This window comes from Corylus avellana, chromosome ca3 (assembly GCF_901000735.1).
Source record: "Corylus avellana chromosome ca3, CavTom2PMs-1.0".
In the NCBI taxonomy this organism is placed as follows: Eukaryota; Viridiplantae; Streptophyta; class Magnoliopsida; order Fagales; family Betulaceae; genus Corylus; species Corylus avellana.
The window spans coordinates 4,412,051-4,432,226 of record NC_081543.1 but is presented as its reverse complement, the minus strand read 5'-3'; the positions used below and the strand labels follow the sequence as shown (position 1 = coordinate 4,432,226).

At 36.1% G+C, this 20,176-nt stretch overlaps 4 protein-coding genes across 8 annotated transcripts in view; 1 reads left to right on the top strand and 3 right to left on the bottom strand.

Moving 5' to 3' along the window:
• The first annotated feature begins 261 nt into the window (after positions 1–261).
• Positions 262–6,561, top strand: LOC132174826 (uncharacterized). 2 transcript variants are annotated; one of them, XM_059586515.1, is made up of 5 exons: positions 272–2,343; positions 3,005–4,003; positions 4,888–5,113; positions 5,704–5,846; positions 5,999–6,561. In XM_059586515.1, exons 1-5 carry the CDS (start codon positions 526–528, stop codon positions 6,290–6,292), a joined length of 3,480 nt encoding a protein of 1,159 aa, XP_059442498.1. In that variant the 5' UTR covers positions 272–525; the 3' UTR covers positions 6,293–6,561. The 2 variants fall into 2 exon arrangements, with proteins under 2 accessions (XP_059442499.1, XP_059442498.1); XM_059586516.1 differs by lacking the exons at positions 5,704–5,846; positions 5,999–6,561 and having other exon boundaries at positions 262–2,343; positions 4,965–5,104.
• Positions 6,562–7,134: 573 nt separating this feature from the next.
• On the bottom strand, positions 7,135–13,460 carry LOC132175354 (uncharacterized). 4 transcript variants are annotated; one of them, XM_059587275.1, is made up of 9 exons: positions 13,412–13,460; positions 9,597–9,945; positions 9,381–9,414; positions 9,043–9,270; positions 8,856–8,945; positions 8,499–8,564; positions 8,316–8,407; positions 8,181–8,228; positions 7,135–7,644 (listed from the first exon to the last, which is right to left on the bottom strand). In XM_059587275.1, exons 1-9 carry the CDS (start codon positions 13,416–13,418, stop codon positions 7,515–7,517), a joined length of 1,044 nt encoding a protein of 347 aa, XP_059443258.1. In that variant the 5' UTR covers positions 13,419–13,460; the 3' UTR covers positions 7,135–7,514. The 4 variants fall into 4 exon arrangements, with proteins under 4 accessions (XP_059443258.1, XP_059443259.1, XP_059443257.1 ...); XM_059587276.1 differs by lacking the exon at positions 13,412–13,460 and adding an exon at positions 10,544–10,809; XM_059587277.1 differs by lacking the exon at positions 13,412–13,460 and adding an exon at positions 10,845–10,945 and having other exon boundaries at positions 7,136–7,644.
• Positions 13,461–14,814: 1,354 nt separating this feature from the next.
• Positions 14,815–18,129, bottom strand: LOC132175246 (uncharacterized). Its single transcript, XM_059587120.1, has 6 exons — positions 17,735–18,129; positions 17,392–17,505; positions 16,568–16,648; positions 16,037–16,209; positions 15,797–15,893; positions 14,815–15,168 (listed from the first exon to the last, which is right to left on the bottom strand). Exons 1-6 carry the CDS (start codon positions 18,029–18,031, stop codon positions 15,058–15,060), a joined length of 873 nt encoding a protein of 290 aa, XP_059443103.1. The 5' UTR covers positions 18,032–18,129; the 3' UTR covers positions 14,815–15,057.
• Positions 18,130–20,081: 1,952 nt separating this feature from the next.
• LOC132173571 (uncharacterized) overlaps positions 20,082–20,176 on the bottom strand; it is a 2,562-nt gene continuing 2,467 nt past the window's right edge. The window contains exon 6 of the mRNA XM_059585087.1: positions 20,082–20,141. Within this exon, the coding sequence (XP_059441070.1) occupies positions 20,082–20,141 (60 nt within the window). The remainder of the gene's footprint in view (positions 20,142–20,176) is intronic.

Genomic DNA, 20,176 nt, shown 5'->3' with positions numbered 1-20,176 from the left:
GCTTAATAACATGGATCGAGTTAGGCACGAACTCAACACAAAATTAATGAATTAGAGTTGATGAGTCTGACCCACTTAATAAAATAGATCATATTAATATGACCTGAATTCAAAACGCGACATACATAAGTATTGTCAATTTTTGACAAGAGATAAATTCAATTATGTGTTGAAATTACTAGCGAGTGGGAGAGATGCAAGTGTATGCTTATCTAAACGAAAACAACGTAAGACATTTTCGTAGTCCTCAAACCAACCACATTGGAAGAAATCTTAAATAAATTATTTTTGTTTGTCTGTGTCTACAGCGGCAAAAGGTCAGCTCTGTCTCTCACTCTCTCCAGGTTCATTTTCCTCCTACTGTTTTCTTTCTCTCCAATCATTCAAACCCGTACGAAAACCCTATGCTTCCAATCCAAGCGCAAGGACCCGATTCAAATCGCAGCCGTCGGTTCATTCTACAGAGGTTTGATTTCCCCCTCTTTTTCTTGAATTAAAAATTTTGTATGAGTTTCTGAGTTCCCAATGATCAATGGGGAGGGGGCTCCTGGGGCAGCCTCCAAACTCGCCTCTACGGACCCGTCCGATTCGTTCCCGCAACCCAAATCGGACGGTGGGGGTGATGCCGATGGCGATGCGGAGCCCGGATCGCCGTCGCAGTACTCGTCGTGCGGAGAGTCAGAGTTCGAGCGCTACTGCAGCGCGAACTCGGCGATGGGCACGCCGAGTATGCGTAGCTCGATCACGACGTTTAACGATTGCGAACTTGAGTCTGAGTTGTTAGGGTCTATGAGGAGTGATAGTGGTTCGGAAGGTTTTAGTTTGGGAGGGATGTTTGATAGGAATCGAGAGGACCAGAGGGTTTCGGGTTGCGGTAACGAGTGTTTAAGCGATAGAAATGTTGAATTTGGAGAAGGGAATAGGGTAGAGGAAGAAGGGAGGTTGATAAAGAGTGGGTTGGAATTGTATGATACTGAGGGACATGATATGTCAAATGAAATGATGGGTTTGAAGGTTGAAAGTGTGTCGGGATTAGTTGCAGGGTGGGATGATGGTTCAGGTGAAGAAGGTGGATATGGTGAAGGTGATGAAGAAGGTTCTATAGGGTCAAGAGAACAAGGCGAGTCGGGAATGTTGCGAGCTAGTGATAAGAATTTGTCTGGTAGAGAGGCCATTGGTGAGGAACATGGGGATGGGGTTGGAGTAGGTTCATCATCTGGGTTTGTTGTTGAAGGGGATGACGGGTTGAATTTGCCATCTGATTTGCAGTTTGATGGAAGGGAGATAGAGAGGGAAGAGGAGGATGGGACGTCATCGAGATATGAGCATTCGGAGGGTGAAGATTCAATGTATAATTATGGTACAGACGATGAGTGTAGGGATCGTTTTTATGTTCAAAGAAAGATGCATTATGGTCAGGAAGCAAAAGAGGGGAATGAAAATCCGTTGCTTATTAACTCATCTGTGGCATTTGGTTCAGAAGACTGGGATGACTTTGTGCAAGAAACAGAGGGAACTACCCTGGGTTCTCTGGCCTTGGATGCATTCCAGGATCAGAGGGAACAGAATCCTGAAACTGAGGGAGACATTCAGAATTCAAATTTTGAGACCTCCATTGGGATTTCAATTACTGATCAAATAGACCAAGGACAAGTTGTGACAGGCATACCTGTGGCTAGGAAACAAGTTCAAGATGATTATAAATTGGCTGATGATATTGATAGCTATTCTCTGAACCCAACTAGTATTTCAAATTTTGCTGAAGCAGAGATAATAGAAGATATGAGAGACATTCCTGAAGCCAGTTATCATGTTCGAGGTGGCGATGAACTGGCTGGATATACCAAAAGTACTTCCGTGATGCCAACTGGTTTTTCTAATTTCCATGAACCAGAGCAAGAAGATGTCAGAAACACTATTCTTACCAACAATCAAGTTCGAGCTGCTGGTGAAGCAGAAAGTTCTGCTAGTAATGCCTTCCTAATGGAGCTGGAACAACTTGCAGAAAAAATACCTGTGGCGATGGAATTGAACATTGTGGAGAGTGGCATGGAAAGGGAGCATCAATTTATGAAAACTGAAGACGATATTGGTGTTGATGGCAGTCGAGTTTTAGAAAATCAAGATTTCGGTAAATCGAAAGAAAAGCTGGACCTTTTTGGTGTTACAACAAATCAACTTTCTTCCCATTCACTTGTATCTCTCAAAAACATAAACGTCAAATTATTTGAAGACCATGATAAAATGTCATTCCCATCAGCTTCTGAAAATAAGGTGAGGATAATTTCAAATAATTCTCCTGTTTCAGCAGATCTCTTTGAAGACCATCCTCCGCCAATTCAGGTCAGTTATTAGTTTCTCTGTACTCATGTTTTTTGGCAGTTTGCAGCCAAGTAAATAACTAGAATTTTTTTTATAAGTAGATTGCAAATGTTCCTATTGCAATGTTCTAGTTCATAATTGAAAGACTAAATCACTTAGATTCTCATTTCATTTTAATATTGATACTTCAGTGAATATATTGATATAGGTCTTAAAAATGATATCAACATGTATTATAAAAGAGTCATTTTGGGTGATAATGGGAAACTTGTAAATACTCTAGATACTTCAATAAAATGCACAAAGTTGATGCTGCAACCTGGAATTTTAAAGAACTGAATCAAACAAATAGTTCCTGTTCAATTTGTTTCCTAGAATCTGGTTCCTCCATTAACAAATTTGAATCTATATTGGACTTTGTAAGTTCAAGTAATTATCTAGGTGTAGCTCGTATGGTATTGTTGCAATTTGCTTGGCACTCTAGCTTGTTAAAATTTTCACGTAGAGTGATCTTTTATCTTAGTTGATGTGCCAATTGCCTCGTGCAAATGTATAGCTGATCAACCACCATTCATGGTTGCCTGATTTGGAAATCTGAATTTTTCCATTAGGAATCTTGTGTGTGTTTCTTCAACTTTTCCGGTTAAGCAGGTGGTATTCTTATTTTCACTCAATTTTGCAGACAGAAAATATTGATATAGATGAATTCTGCAATGAGATTGTACATGACATGGAAGAAATTTTACTTGACTCTGGCAAGACTTCTGAAGCTAGGTTCTCTCGGGATAATAGGATGTTTCAGTCAGAGCTGTCTCTGCCTTTGAGAGATGGTGGGTCGACTGCTTCTACTTCTGGTACAGATGATGCTTCCCCACTCATTCAGCACCTACTGATGAGAATTGATGGGGTTGAAGTGGTTGGTGCGAGACAGAAGAAGGGGGATGTCTCTTTTAGTGAAAGACTGGTTGGAGTGAAGGAACACACTGTGTATAAAATAAGAGTGTGGAGCGGCCAGGACCAATGGGAGGTTGAACGACGATATCGTGATTTTTTTGCTCTATATCGTCAGTTGAAAACATTATTTGCTGATCACGGCTGGATTCTACCTTCTCCCTGGTCCGCTGTAGAAAAGGAATCCAGAAAGATATTTGGGAATGCATCTCCTGATGTTGTTGCAGAGAGAAGTGTTCTTATTCAAGAGTGTTTAGGTTCAATTCTCCATTTCAGTTTTTTATCCAGTCCCCCAACTGCATTGATTTGGTTTTTGTCCCCTCAAGATTCGTTTCCCAGTTCTCCTATGTCAAATACACTGGTGCCCCCGTCTACCTCTTTTGCTGGAAGGGCAGATACAGAAAATATTTCCACTTTAGGGCAGACTATATCACTTATTGTTGAAATCCAGCCTTACAAACCAATGAAACAGATGCTAGAAGCTCAACATTATAACTGTGCTGGATGCCACAAACATTTTGATGATGGAAAGACACTGGTGAGAGACTTTGTACAGACATTTGGTTGGGGTAAGCCTCGACTTTGTGAATACACTTCTCAATTATATTGCTCTTCGTGCCATACAAATGAGACTGCAGTCTTACCAGCAAGAGTTTTGCATCATTGGGATTTTACTCACTATCCAGTTTCTCAGCTGGCTAAATCGTATCTGGAATCCATTCATGACCAGGTAATTCAGAGACAGGCACTCACTCTTATGGTTTTGAATCTAGTTATTTATAGCTTCTCAGTGCATACAAATTATCAGGATTCAGTGAGTAAGAAACATTAACTTTTGTTTATGTGCTCCTTTTCTTTTTTCTGGTAAAAAGCAAGAATATTGTTACATATACTTCTTGTAATATATCTCACATGTACGCAGCACCTGGTTATATCACATTCAATGAGTAAGATTCAATGTTGTTGGGGTAAGCAGGATATATCACATGTATGCGCCACCATGTTATGTGAACAGAGTTCCTTATCTCCAACTCTGAGGCCTCCTTTGTGTAAAGAAAATTACTCCAGCATTGCAGAAAAGCTCATAGTAGACATTGAAAGCATTTTTTTAAAAATATTTTGTGTGATGTGTTCGAATTGATGACTAGTCTAAACATCTTACCTTTTCCTGGTCATAGCTCTGAGGTCATTCATGTCTCTCTCTCTCTCTCCCCCCTGAAATTTCCACATGTTCAACTAGATTAGGCTTATAAATTGTTGAGCTTGGATACCCATCTCATTCCAGGGGATTTTTGAAATGGCTTTGTGAGGGGATATAGAGAACAAGCTTTTATCTTTGGCTTAAATTATATATTTTAGTCCTATTTTGCTCAACTTGGACATGTTATGCACTTAATTGTGTTTGGGAAGGAACATACATGATTATATACATGCATATCAGCAACTTTTTAAGAAAAAGTGAGAAGTACAAAAGAGATGTACTGCACATGCATGATTAATTATTTTTTAGTCAGTTTTCACTTCACATGTTTTAGAAGTCAAGTTAATCTTTCAATTTCGAGTTAACTTTATTGGTGGCCTTGATAGATGTCGATAATGAGTTTTATCTTGCAGCCCATGCTTTGTGTTAGTGCGGTTAATCCTTACCTATTCTCAAAGGTCCCAGCCCTGCTTCATGTTATGGGTGTCAGGAAAAAAATAGGAACCGTGCTTCCATATGTTCGCTGTCCATTTCGTAGGACCATCAACAAAGGACTTGGGTCTCGAAGATATCTTCTTGAAAGCAATGATTTTTTTGCACTTAGAGACCTTATTGATCTTTCCAAAGGGCCCTTTGCAGGTTAGCTTCTTATTACTAGATTATTGCTAATTCATGTTTTTTTGGGAATTTACAAAATTTCATGCCCTCCTTTTGCATTTTTTGTATGACATTTGCAGTCTGTCCATATGTTATATTGATATAAACTTGTTGATTTGGTGATCTGCCACAGTTTTGATTCTATGTATTATCATACAGCTTTTGTCTTTAAATGGTATGGAAACATAACCAAAGACTTCCATGTCCATGGAACATTTAAGGTGCAATTAATTGCCTTTTCTTGTAAGTTGGTTTACCTTTTTGTTATAGAGGTCAGCTTTTTAGCACCAATTTGCCACCTTTGGTAAGTGCAGCATTATACTTACTTTTGGAAGATGATAATCATTTGTTGTCATAGCCTATTAACTGGATTTTTTCCCCGAGGATCAAATCTGCCACTTCTTAACATATAACTTTGACCTCAATTTTTTTTAATTTTTTTTTTAAAAGAAAGATCCTTGTGAATTCAATGTTTGAATGTAGATCATCAGCATATTAACCAGTGACCTAATGTATTTTCTTTTCTAAATACATCTATATGCTTTCACAATGTATTTCAACTCTTTTGGCAGCACTACCTGTCATGGTGGAAACTGTCTCAAGGAAAATCACGGAGCATATTACAGAGCAATGCCTCATATGCTGTGATGTGGGAGTACCCTGCGGTGCTCGACAAGCTTGTAATGACCCTTCTGCCCTCATTTTTCCTTTTCAGGTGGGCTTCTGTTCAATGGCTATGGTTATACACCACAAAATTAATTGCATGCTTTCTTCACTTCTTTTGGTTTGATTAGCTTTATGTTTCAAAAGGAAATACTATATAATTTTCTTATAATAACGTAGTCTGAGCTGCAAAATAATCAACAGGCAGGTGAGGTTGAAAGGTGTTCATCTTGTGAATCGTTATTCCATAAGCCTTGCTTCAGAAAGCTCACAAACTGCCCTTGTGGGGCACACCTCAGGGTGGAAGAGAGTGAAAGCTACAGGGCTAGTGGTGAGGTTAGTAGAGCTTTGGACTTGTTGGGTAAGAGATCCGACTCTGGGTTGTCTGTGGGATTGTTCACTGGATTGTTTGCAAGGGCAAAACCGGAAAAGACTAGGGAGCATAAAGACAGTGACAATGTCATCTTAATGGGTTCCTTGCCAAGCACTTCTCTATGATCACCTATAATTGCATTTGTATCATTTTTGTTTCTACTTCTACTTCATCTGAAAATATCATACTTACATTTTTTGTACCTATGGGTAGTGTATTCAAAACTGAGTCTTGGCTTGGGCAATAAAGCCAAGGGGAGATTTTTCTTTTCCTTTCTTGGTTGGTTGTTCATTGTATCTTTAACATGAAACGTTTAGTAAACCATGGAATTTGTTCCTAGTGCCTTGTAAATGCAATGAAAGGGCTATGAGCCTGTAGCAATACTTTTTCTTTTGGGGAAATTTCATTTATTCCCTCTAACTACCCACTATTTTTGCAAAATTTTTTTCTTTCTATGTTTTAATTTTTGCATTGCCTCGTCAGTCTTCCATTAGGCTTGTAACGTTCTCTTTTGCGATTTAAAATGACAAAAATATCGTTTATAAGATTAAAAAAATTAAGAAAATAGGTTTGTTATTATTATTATTTTTTTTAATCTTATGAAGAGTATCTTTGTCATTTTGGTTGTGGAAGGAGACGTTGCAATCCCAATGGTAGATTGAGGGGATATTGCAAAAATTGGAACATTTATGAGACATTGTTAAAGTGATGATAATTAACCATTTTCCTTTTTATGAGTAAATAACAGGCATCAAGTGGATCTCATACCAAAAAAAAATTGTAAAATACCCTTAAATGGGTCAATAAAGATGGGTTCAAATTTATAGGTAAGATGGAAGCTTAACTGGATAAATGTTTTTATTTTATTATATTATACTTATTTATTATTATTATTTTTGTATTCTCTCCAAGTACTACAGTTTCCCTATAAATAGTACTTTTGTATTGTAAACAAATCAATTTGAATAATAGCACAATATAGCCATCAATGCCGAACCACCGGAATTCTCGTCTCTCTCTTTTCTCTTGCTTCCGCTTTTTCTCTCGTTTCACATTTGATCACAAAAATTTACACAGAACATGTAAAGGAGAGGATAAGAAGAACAAGTATATTTCTCAATGAATTTCTTTCAATAACTATGTGTTGTTACATCTCTGCCACTCCAGTTGGAATGGATACATGAACAATCTAAGACTACCTTGTTTGACCGACCATTTGTGTATATATGAATTTGTTCAAGACATTTATCAATAGTTCATCAGTTATTTTTCTGTGTCTCCATGGCTACCAAGAAATTTAACAATTTTATGGGGAATCTAAAGCTGCTTCTGCTTCAGAAAAAGTTTCTATTCCCCAGGTGTTGTCATGCACAGATAGGTCTCTGGGTACTTTGTTGACAGAACAAAGTGTTTCAGCTTCATAATCAGAGCAAAGAGGCCATAGCATGGGATATGCATTATTGCCACCGACAAGTACCTTCAAATTCCAGGACAGAAAAAAGGGAGTTAGCCAATTTGCTTGAAACATATGTAAACAATAACTTCATAGTTTAACTACTTGACAGAAATTCAAAAAATAAACTTCTGGGACAAGTTTCATGAGAGAGAAGAAAAATATTGTTTCATTGGGAAATCTGGATTTGTTTTGTGAATAGTTATAATAATCATGACTACATGCAATATAAATCAGGTCCCATAAAAGAATTTGGATCACAAATCACAATGCTGAAGAACCACCAGTCTGTTTAACCCAACATACAGTTTTTGACAGAATGACTTCGGATGATATGCATCAAATTTGTGTGCAAGAACTGTTATATACAAAACTTTATGGTTAGAGGAGGCTTCAGGTCCATTTGGGTTTGTGATTTCAAAACGTGCGAATTATAAATAGCAATTTTAAAACATGCAATTAAAAAACGGGATTTTAAGCGTTTGGTAAAATCGCGTTCAGCACTCTTAGAGCATAATTTCGTTTTCAACACTGCAAAGTGAATGGTTAAGAGTGCATACCATAATGGAGCATACGGAGAAGACAAGTCAAGAAATGGATAAGGCCACCTGTTTTTCAAGGCAGAAGTTTCCTATTAGACAACAAAAATGACGTTTTTTTTCTGATAATAAAGAGAAAACAGATGAAGCTTTTACCAGAGTTTGACACAAGCATGAACTATCCACTGGAAAACTACATAAACGACTGTCCACAGGGAGAAATATCCGATTCGAAACCAGGGAAACCGCTGAAAAGGGAAAAAAAACTTTTCACATAATGTATATGCATGATAGGATTTGGAAAATGAGTAGCAGATTGAGCTAATTACAACAACTTACCAAGCAATTCAAAGCCGTATCACCAAGCAGGAAAACAGCATTGATTGAGTGCATGTTTATAATCAGCTGCAGTAATGAAAAAGAAAAAAATGGGGTTTTATAATCAATATTTTAGGAAGATCCAATGCCTGGAAAGAATAATCATCTGGCAGAGTTTTAAACCATTCTAGTACAAGTTTCTGGGATTTATTCTGGGAAGGTAAAATGACTCATAATGTGATGTAAAATGAATTCATTCCACAGATTTCTGCTTCTAGTTAACAATCCCACCAAAATTACTTGAAAAAGGGTTCTTATTTGGATAAAATCAAATACAGTATTACAAAGAATTATATTGAGGCTCTAGATGATACTTACAAAATTTAGGTTGTAGTCTTTCATTGTAAGAAACGGAACAATAATGAACCAAAAGACACAATCTGTGAGCATAACAGCACCTGCATTCATCTGTTTACAAGAACAAGAAAATGTCAAAACTTGGGGATGGAAGAAAACAAAGCCATTGTACCTTCCAACTTCAGCAACTTGTTTATGAAGAAATTACCTGGAAAATTATTTGAAAGACATAACCCCAGATGCCTGCAGGTTTGCGTAGATGATCATGTTGCTCATGGGGGCCAGAGGTTTTGGATGGGACAGACATTTTAGAATTTTCCCCATGTGGAGTAGCCCCACAAGTGCCTTGCTCTGTATCTAACTCTATATCAACTCTATCACCACCAGCTTTCTTGTGATATTGGTAACACCCATACATGGAGAGCAATGATCCGAGCTGCTCATGGCAATTGAGATCACAAGCAAATAAAAAATATAGATAAGAAAGAGATTCAAGCATTGATATAACAATTTGAGAGAAAGGATTACTGAAGATGCAACACATACCCCAAAATAAATGGTGATTAATGTAAAAGTCCACCTGTCCAGAAAAACAAAACAAAAAAACAGAACATGTTGAATTATACGGTCTACATAGTCACATGATTATGCAATTAAAAACGAGTTCTGACAAGATTTGAATTAGAATAAAATTATACACAAACAAATTCCTCAAAGCATATATATGATTATGCAAATCTCAAGAACAAAAGGATAGCTTACTGAGTGTAGAAGTAAAAAAGACCACCGCCTCCATCTGTCAAAGTAGTGACAACGAGCAGAACCAAGAGCACAATGAAAGCAAAAACTCTGAATGCAAGAAGCCAAGCAGGGTGGATTCCTTTCAAACATGGCCGCCAAGTTTCATCATCGTATAAAGCTCCTGCTTCTTCTTGCTGGGTTTCTCCAGTTTTGGGTTTGCGGAAACCTTCATATTTCCATATCAGAAAGAGTCCGAAAGCCATGGAAATCAAAACCCATATGGAACAGAGCAACACCCTCCAGTTCAGCCAGTAACTTGGAGTTGTTGTATCAGAAGTCATGACTGGGTGCCAAGAATCTTTTGAGGGTCCTGTTGAAAAACTCATGGCGTTACATTTCCTTCTCTGATTTTTCAACTCAATATGATTTGGGATGATGGGTTACTTTTTCACAAATTCTCAAGCAGGGGGGGAGAAAACGAAAGGGGAATTTGGGAAAAAAAAAACAATACAGAGAAAGAAATCAAAAATCAAATGAAACTTGAACAGAATTTTGTTCTTGTCAAATTAGAGTACCGAAAACAAAAAATGGAAGTAGAAACAGCAGGAAGGAACCTACGAGAGTCCTAATGAAACAATAATCAGACTGGAAAATGAAACCCAGAAAGGCGTATTAGTCTCTAAAGACCACAGCTTTAGAAAAATTTCAGTAATATACTACTTGGTGAAAAAAAAAAAAAAAATCTAAAGAATAAAGTAAAAGAATCAATGGGTGAGGAAAGTGAAGTATAAATGCTGAAATCGACAATCACACGCCAATGAAAACCCAATTCCAGATAGGCTAAACAAAGTGTAAGCACAAAAACCCATCAATCAAAACGAGACAAATTTGAGAAGAGGCTAATGAACAGCCGCATTTACATGAAGATTTGATCCTAACAGAAAGCTCAAAACAACAAAATGCATCACCTAAGCCTTGGCAGAATTCCAAGCAAAGGAAAGGCTTGTGCTTGGAAGGGAAAGCAAGAGAATGTGAGCAAGATGCTTCGCTTCTTTGCTTTGGATTACAAAACTAACAAAGGAAATACAAAAGAGAGAGAGAGAGAGAGAGAGAGAGAGAGAGTGGAAAAGGGCGGTCTGCTTTGGGCACAAGGCACAAGCTTTCCTTTTTCTTGCTATCTCAACAAGATTTGGCAAAATAGACGAGCTTCCAAATTTCCATGCAAATATTATTATACAAATTCTCAAAAGACATGCATGTGTTCGTCACCTTTTCTGGTCTTTTCAAGTTTTTTGGTGTTACAGAAATCGAGAGAGAGCAGGCATAATAGTATTTGATTTTGTGTCGGAATACTTGAAGATGCTTTTAGGAGTATGTTTTTTTTGTGTGTTTCGAGTTTTCTGATTAAAGAAAGGAAATAAAGCAGAAATGATGATCTGCTAGTATGCTACAATAAGGCTGGGAACAGGATCAAAAGTTCGACCCAAATAATTTGGGCCATTGATCTGATTTGATTGGTCATGATTCATCAATCAAGAGACAAGTGGGCTCCACAAATTTTGTGGCGACGATGATTATATGAGTAGGACCCCCGACCCCAACGTTTGACCCTAATGATTATGTGCCATGATTCATCAATCACCAAAGGTTGATTACGGAAAATGGGTTGATTTGTAGGGGCTGTTTTTGAGGCACCCCCCTGAGTGCTGGGTCGTTAGCTTCTAGTTAAAGCCATGATGAGCTTCTTGTTGCTTGCCGACAGAAGTGGGAACCAAATAAGTAGCATGGCATTTTCATTGGATAAGGCTTCACGTCAAGTTCTCGTTGGAATTGTTAATAGTTTAAAAACAGGTAATGCGTGAGAGTTTTTATCTTATACGAAATTTATCTGTCTAAATAAGTGATCAGACAATTGAAATATCTCACATTACTCTTTCAAATCGCTTGTAATTCAGGCAGATAATTATCGTCTCTTGCCGAAGAACAAAAGACAGATAATAAAAGAGATAGACCATTGAAAGAAGGACCTTGCAAGCTTGGGCTACTAGGCCAGTACGGTCACTCACTTGCCTTGCAAGCTTTGCTATCGCAAGGGGTATTATGGTAATTTTAAGTGAATCTTTGGGTTTACGAAACTGAAAAGGATATTATTGGTCATCAAATCCAACGTGTCTTTCATTGAGTGGTCAGTCATATCTACCCAGTCGGCCCTAGAAATGAAACGTGTAGCACAAAACCATGCACTTAAAGGGTGTATAGTTATTACATACTACCCTTTGCCTTTCTAAAGTTGATGATCAAAGACACCACCGTCTCTCATGCCTTTTTAACTTTCGTCATTTCAATTACTCAATCAATCAACAAAACAAAAAGAAAAAGGAGCAAAAGTAAAAAAAAAAAAAAAAAAAAAGTAACCCATTTCAAACTATATATTTAGTTAAACGGACGCCCAAATGTTAGTTTGATAACGCTCTTCAAGTTTGTCTTTTGCTTTTTAGCAAAATAGTAAAAACATTAAGAAATTACTTAGAATTACTTTTACCTTTATATCAGATTATAACGCTTTATCTTTATATCAGATTAATAAGCAAAAAAACCAACACTAAAAAGGCATTATGAATCCAATCAACCTCAGATTTTGTGACAGCATTTGGGGGTTAGAGATTGATCGGGACAGTGGATCCTTCCTTGTAAGGAGCAAAATTTGTATTCATGTTAATTCTTTTTTTGACAAAAAAATAGGTAGAGGGATGGATAGTCAAAGGAGAAATAGGGACAGGTTGTCAAGCTGTGTGGACAAATGTTTGACATAACTGTCAAGTAGTCCACAATTTATGACAACCTTATAACATCGTGACAAGCGTGGCCACCAAGCAAGGACAACATTTGTGAGAAGCTACAAGTTGCTTGGAGAATAGGAAAGAGCAAGAGTTTTGGAACTGCTTCATCTCTAAACCATGCGTCCTCTTAAATTATTAATTACACTACTGTTTAACCCAATTGAATTGGGTTGTTCGAATTGCACATAATTTAACAGTCCCGTAAAAATGGGGTTGCGAGACTTACCTGTTTTAGACACCTTAAAGTGTAGGGTTTGTTTAGACAAGCGTGTCTCGTAGCCTATTCTTTGTGAGACGGTCAAGTTATGTGCAATTCAGACGTGCAGTTCAGGTGTAGAAAATCCCAATCCTTTTTACTTTGCCCAAACTTGGTTTTGAGAGAAAATTATTGAATAATCATTTCCATAGAAATGCATCTATAGCTAAAGATGCCTTTATTTTATATATTGGGAAGAAGATTTTTCAATTTGTTATGGGAACAAAGAGCATGAACTAGCAAATATATTATACATGTTCTTTCATGTCTCAACTACCAACGACCCCAATCAAGGTTGTGTGATGCCTTTAATTTAGCTGAGATTTGGAGGTATTGCACACAATAATTGAATAAAATATTACCCATAAAATACTACATAAATAGACTGATTTTGTTTGTTAACCCGTTCTCCTTCGATATCACTCAAAACAAAAGCATTAACAAATAACCCAAAACGCAAATTACTCACAAACACCCAAAACTATTTTCACATTTATATTACATTAAAACATTTTTTAAACAAAGAATCACGAAGATTCATGCATATGAGTGCAGAGAAATGGAATAATTAACAAAGATTCTAAAGAAAAATCACTGGTTTAATTTCTTATCTCTGTATTCATGACATTTCCATGGAAATATGCTAATAATGAAGCAAATATGCAGAAGAAGAAAAAAAAAAAAAGCACAAAAACACTTCATTAATTTGACCATAAAGAGACAATAAGAAATAAATTTACCTTTCATATTGAGAGGGAAAACCCAATTACTTAGCTGCTGAAACTTTGAGGGAAATGAAATGAGTGAGAGAGAGAGAGACTATTAATGGCGTATGAACAACGTACAGCTTAGGTACTGCTCAAACTTTCAGTTATAAAGAGTTCACAACAAAAGGGTTGGACAACTTTTTAGTTTCCGCGTTTTAAGCAGTGCACGAAATACGCTAAGCAAAGAGAGAAACTCACGTGAAATATTATAAAGGGAAATTCATGTGATGAGTTTCAGTGAAGAAGCATTTATGGAGATACAAAGAATATTAGGGTTTAAATGCAGTGTGTTTAAGAAGATAATGTGTTATATATATATATATAATTCCTTGTCATCCTTGTATGAATCTTATTAAGGGTCACTTACCCCAAAAAAAAATAATAATAAATATTAACAGTAAATATTTAATTTTATAATTTATCCATTAATTTGTGTGTAGTATATGGCCTCCAGAATGGTGGATCACCACAGAAACTCAATTGTTTATTTTGTTTATGTTGAAATGAATGGAGACTTAGTCATGCATCTTCTACAATTGGTTTAAGTTGCACATCCCAAGCAGACACCAGCTTACCAAAAGAAAAAAAGACAGCATACAAGTGCATGAAAACTTTTAACCAAGAGACATTACTTTAATTTATAAGTCAAAATTCATTTAACCCAAAAGCCAACATAACTGGCCTTATTATTGAAGATAATAGGGAGCATTAGCAACCATAGGATAAGGCTAAGCAATGATAAGGATTATATATAACAATCTTTTGCATCCATCTCCATCAAGTTGTAATTTATTCAATCATTTGTGGTGGTGGCGGTTCAATGGCCGGCTCAAGTAAATTCCTTATAGAATGAGAGTTTGACCCTTGAAACGAGAATCATCAATTCTAATAGTATAATTAGCTATTTTTGGTCTTACTGATGTGCTTCAGACAGCTAATTTACAATTATTTGTTTTGATATATGTTGATGACATTATCATAACAAGAATTCATCTTCGGCAATTGATTCATCTCTTAAATCACCTAAAAAAAAAATCAAGGGCCCGCCTTTGAGTTAGCTTAGAGGCTTATCAACATTTGTAAAAATCAAGGGGATCTTCAATATTTTTTTTTTTAGCTTAGAGGCTTATCAAAGGCCCGTGGGCTTGTTCATCACCAAACAACGACACATTATTAATTTACTAAAGAAGACCCGCATGCTTCGGGCGGAGGCTTCATGTCTATGTCCTTGACAAGGCCCAATATCTCATTTGCTGCCAGTTGATTTTGTCAATACACACACACACAGAGATAGATATATATATATATATATATATATATATATATATATATATATATAATCTTCCATTGCAACTAAGAAACACCACACTAAAAACTGTACATTCATCTCTACAAGTTGATTTATTTTGCAAGTTTGCTGCAAATTCATATCTATCAAGGCAAACAATGAAATGAGAATAACAACTTCTATGCACCGAGAATGGAGAAGTTTTTTACACTCAAAACTGATTTTTACACTTGCATAGCAAAAATATGAGAAAAACGTTTCCTAAGCCTTCAATCTGATAACCTCATGTAAGTTCTCCATCTCTCCAAGTGAAGAAGCCACACTTCGTTTCTCATAAAGTATCAGTGTCATCTCCTAGTATCGAAAGAGAAAATGGAGCAATAGCCACGTTAAAAGACTCTGAGCCTACTCTATCGATGTGTTTCATCTCAAAGTCCCCTTCCTGCATTTAAATAAAACCAAATAAATTTATATTTTTTTTGGGTATGTCAAACATAAGTTAATCCAGCCTTATCCATCAAAGTAAACAGATATGTAACGGAGGATTAGGATGAAATTACATGTCTTACACACAATTCTCATAGAGGCATAGCAGTTTTCATGCACCAGAGTTCAAAAGCAAACACAAAATGCTTACTATATCAAGGAAATTCAAGAGAAAACCACAAGCCCCACCAGCATGGAGTATGCTTCTCTGGAGGACACACAATCTGTTTTTGATGGGGCAAACACCTATATGTAGTTCAGTGAGTATGCTTCTCTGGAGGACACACAATCTGTTTTTGATGGGGCAAACACCTATATGTAGTTCAGTGTGAATGCGTGGCACTGAAACCATGGTTTTAAAAACTCTAATGTTGGAAGCAATCTTAAACGGTCTTCAAGATGATGAATATGAAAGATTTCAATAGTTCATTTCTGGAATTTCTTTTCTGTGTTATGGTGCAGATCCATATACAAAATTCTTATGCCGTGCATCACTTTGAAAATGAAAATCATGGCATTATCAATCAATCTACCTTTATAACTTTCCAAGAAAAAATAAAGAAAACAAAACTATCCCATCTTACCATTCTGCCATTGGGAGTGCTCAAAGGGCATGCAGATGAGTATTCAAAACCTGTCCCAGGAAGTATAACAGGCTGCTCACCAATAACTCCACTACCCCTGCATAAGGGGATAATGATAAGACTTTTAAAAAATAAAAATAAAAACAGGCTATCTTGGTGAAGTAATACAAGAAAATTGAAAATGAATGAACTATACGATGACTTTAAGAGATCAAAAACAGTTTACAATAAGATACCAACCAGACATTCTCAACTTTTCCATTGGCATCAGTAATAATCCAATGTCTTCTGAGAAGCTGAACAGGGCGGTCTGAATTATTGGTAATTCTTATTCTATATGCGAAGAAGCACAGCCCCTTCGAAGGTTGACTTCGGCCCTCTATGTAAACACTCCTGACTTGAACCCTGATCCCCTGGAATTAAAAAATAAAATAAAAAAGGATTAATTTTATATCGACTAATTATTCTACCATTTGTTTTCTTTCATTGTGTTGTATTTGCCTATACTACACCAATAAGAAAGATAATCAAGGAACATTTTAGTGTCCAAACGGAAAAACCTAATATTTTTCCTTTTTTTCTGCTAGCAACAAGAGGCACATATCATCCTTTCAAAATAAAAATTTTCAATGATTTTCAGGTTGTTACAAAATTAGCCGAAAATTAAATGGACTAGGAAAAGACCAAACAGAAACTGTATGAAAATGGCATAAGTAGAAATGAAGATTCGAAAAATTAACTTATAAAACTGAGTAAAAAAAAAAAACATACAAAGGTCGTTGCATCACTTGCACATGTTAAGAGATAATGTGGTGCGATTTCCTTCAATTCATCACGATATTTAGCTGCGTCCTGCAATAAAAAAGTTCCCAAAAATAGGGAAAAAAAAAATCACAGGAAAGTTAATAGACAGAAGAGCTTAAGAAGAATGTGCATCGTACTTAGTAACAAACGCTAAAAATCAAAGCTAGACCAAAAAAAAAAAAAAAAAATCATTACCTTAGACTTGTCCATATTCCATATTCAATCAAGGATCAAACTGAATTAGCATCTTGTTATGGGCAGATATTAAGTTATGAAAATGAGCAAGCAGGGTTCCTTTCTGATAGCAAATTCAAAAATTGCAAGTAATACTCTACTTTGCCAACCTACATAGTGTAAGATATAGATTTCGCATGATTTAAGAAGGGTTTAGGAGATGCTAATTGCAACTCTTGAAGGTCATGCAAAGCTTGAACCTAAAACATTGTTATTTGAGGCGGACAATAAAAAAGACAGAAAGTGGTGAATAATGCCAGCTTCTGAAAGATTATGATTTGAATAAATATTTCCTTCCAAGGCCAGTTCTTCAAGCTTTGGAGTTCCATTGCATTAATGAATACGGCTTAGGAGATAAAAATAGCATGAGCACATGGTTATTAAGGACTAAGCATTCAATAGATATAAAGTTGCCCATTTTGAACCAAACCAAATGACTGCATTCAATAGAATAATCCCAACATTCCAGTTCAACATATTCAGATTAAGACCGTAGAATGAGACTTAGAAATTCAAAAGAAAATCAATCACATGGTGAAAACCGCAAAGCGAAATACCTCAAACCTCTCCTCAGCAATTGCCTCCTTCATCAATCTCCGCAACCGCAAAACCGGCTCTTCTTCTTCAAATAATTTCAACGAATCACGTATCCTTGCGGCTTCTTTGTAATCCTGTACATCAAAACAAAAACTTGTAAGAACAATTATTAATAAAATTCATCGCAATGTCTTAAAGCAAAGGTTAAATTCTTAAATTCATCATTCCCCATAAGCAAAGATTAAATTCTTAAAAGGCTCTCAGAATAAGTAGCAATTAGTACTAAGTTCCTAAAACGGTCATCCTCAGTTTGGTTGCTGAGAAAACAAACAAAATCAATCATTTTTTCTCGGGGAGAGAGACCTCCGATTTGGCGGCGACCTCCATTTGCTGCTTTAACAGAGCGTAGGTTCGACTCCGAGACAAGAACGAACTTGAACTCGAACTCGGACTCGAGCTCGGACCCGCTCCGCTACCATTACCGTTTCGCTGCGAAGCACACGCCACAATCCTACAATTCCTCCCGAAATCCCTGCAATTCAGCCATTGCCTTCTCGTGCACTCCTCGATCTCAGCGAACCCGGAGCTTCCCCGGCCAGGCAACCGCCTCGTATTCCCCGTATTGAAATCCGTGAAAACCTTAATACTTAAAGAATGCATCTTTCGTCAGAAGAAAATTCGCCCACACCTTCTCTCCTCGGCTCGCAAAAATTTTCCCGAGAAAATTTGTCAAGTGGTATGGCTTTGATTCGAAGCGTGACATGACAACGGTGGCATTAGATATCTATTTTTGGAAGTGAAATTCCTAATAAGCCCTTGCTTGGATTCCCCTTTCCTTTTACCTGATGTATTTGCTTAGAAAAAACAGAAAAACAAAAATAAAATGCCCTGCTTAGATTTATGTCGATAATCTCTATAATTTTAGGTCTTCTTATAGTTTACGTTCTCCTAGTTTCTTTTTAACTGTGACGTATTTTTTAAAATTATCGTTAAATTTGATATTATCATTATTGACTTTTAATTTATTGGTGATTTTAAAAATCACATCACAATTAACAAAATATCAAGAGAACGCTATAAGAACACCTAACATTTTTCTAATTTTATTGTATTTGTATTCTAAATTTATATTTTTTTTTAAAAAAAAAAAAAAGTTATTTATTGATTTTGAAATGATGAAATTTTAGTGTATTAGTAAAAATTAAGTGATAAATATTGATGTGATATGATTAATTTAAGGGAAATAGATATTGGAAATGATATAATTTCTATAATAAAGTATTTTCAAATTTCCAAAAATATTAATTAAAAAAAGTGGAAGTTAATTGGTAAGGGATAAACGTGGAATTTGGCTTTTGTTCTTTGATGCGGGTTCGGGTCTCCGAGCCACAGCAGATGGGCTTAACCAGATACTTATTTTCTGTGCTTATATTAATGGAAGCTAGGGTTACACGTTTCGTTTATATGCTAGGCCAAGATTTTATGATTTTATTTTATTTTTTATTTTTTATTTTTTTGTGGATATCGAAATTTTATTTCCTTGAAAGGGAGAGAAGAATCAGAAGACGGGCTCCATCATATGAATAAAGTTGCTTCAGAATGTACTAAAGAGGTAGTTCAATCGACTGGTGATCACGTTTTATGAAGCGGAAGTCATTAGTTTGAATCTGTCTTCCTCCTCTTGTGTGGACATGTAAAAAAAAAAAAAAAGTTGCTTAAGAATAAGTTTGGCTTATGTTTGGATTAGATGGGCTTACTGTATTTAATATTTATTAAACAAATTTTCAGATCCTGTGTAAATAGTAATTTGTATGTTTTTAAACAATCATGACATTAATTTACTTTTATATATGCAGTAAATAAGTTGATCGATTAACTTGTGAACAAGTTCGAATTCGGTTAAAAAATAAATGAACGGGCCGACATGAAGTTGATTTAGAGTGCCCCTTGGAGGAAGAGTTTATTTAAGACTATCCATCTCAAGCCTATGACTAGCCCATCTTATTTCTGGCCCCATTAGCAAGAGATCGCCTTCGAATTTCAGCCCAAGTGACATTGTCGACATCTGCTAAGGTTGTGCCCAGGCTTTGTAAAAAAAAACACAAAAAAAAAAAAAAAAAATTAAGAGAATTTTAAAATTTGGGAGGGGCCCTTTAGCCCCTTGGCCCCCTAAAGCTATAAGTATAAGTTTAGCTTGGGATAGGGATGGACATATTAACCGTTTACCGCTTATAGATTGTCATTGAATTGTCATCGACCAACAACCAACTTCTGACAGTTGGTAAGCGGAATAAAAATATTGTTTCAACATCGGTTCGGTTTGGTAGGCGGCAAAAAAAACAACAAAAAAAAAAAAAATTGTCAATTAATCAACATATAACCAACTTAATTGATTTTTCAAGTGAATTTTAAATTTTATTTGGTAGGTTTTCTTATTTTATTTGTCCAGATGATTTGTGAGTGTCATTTTGGTCCATGTTCCATTCATTTATTTTTTATGTTCATTTATAAAACATAAGTTTTACTAATTCTCTAGTTAAAAAGAAGTTGATAAATCTTAACATAAAAACTTGTAAACCAACAATTAACCAACTTAACCGACCAATTATTAACCGACTAACCGATTAAGTCGAAACCATTCATTGTCGGTATGAAGTCGGTTAATTAATCGCTTTAACCGACTTTCACGAATCGGTAAGTGAAAATGCCTTTATCGATATCGACCGAACCAATACTCACCCCTAGCTGGGGATATGAGTAGTTTTCTATCCTACTGGAGGAGCATTGAAAGATTAATAGAAAATA

Bases quoted from the DNA above. Each gene is read 5' to 3' on its own strand.
- LOC132175354 (XM_059587274.1), bottom strand. From the start codon at position 9,961: ATGAGTTTTTCAACAGGACCCTCAAAAGATTCTTGGCACCCAGTCATG. The intron at 9,271-9,380 runs GTATGTGTTGCA...TGCCATGAGCAG, and splicing joins TAATCACCATTTATTTTGGG to CTCGGATCATTGCTCTCCAT. The intron at 7,645-8,180 runs GTATGCACTCTT...TGGAATTTGAAG, and splicing joins TCTCCGTATGCTCCATTATG to GTACTTGTCGGTGGCAATAA.
- LOC132174826 (XM_059586515.1), top strand. From the start codon at position 526: ATGATCAATGGGGAGGGGGCTCCTGGGGCAGCCTCCAAACTCGCCTCT. The intron at 2,344-3,004 runs GTCAGTTATTAG...TCAATTTTGCAG, and splicing joins ACCATCCTCCGCCAATTCAG to ACAGAAAATATTGATATAGA. The intron at 5,114-5,703 runs GTTAGCTTCTTA...CTCTTTTGGCAG, and splicing joins TTCCAAAGGGCCCTTTGCAG to CACTACCTGTCATGGTGGAA.
- LOC132175246 (XM_059587120.1), bottom strand. From the start codon at position 18,031: ATGCATTCTTTAAGTATTAAGGTTTTCACGGATTTCAATACGGGGAAT. The intron at 15,894-16,036 runs GTTGGTATCTTA...CCCCTTATGCAG, and splicing joins GGAAAAGTTGAGAATGTCTG to GGGTAGTGGAGTTATTGGTG. The intron at 15,169-15,796 runs GTAAGATGGGAT...ATTTAAATGCAG, and splicing joins GCACTCCCAATGGCAGAATG to GAAGGGGACTTTGAGATGAA.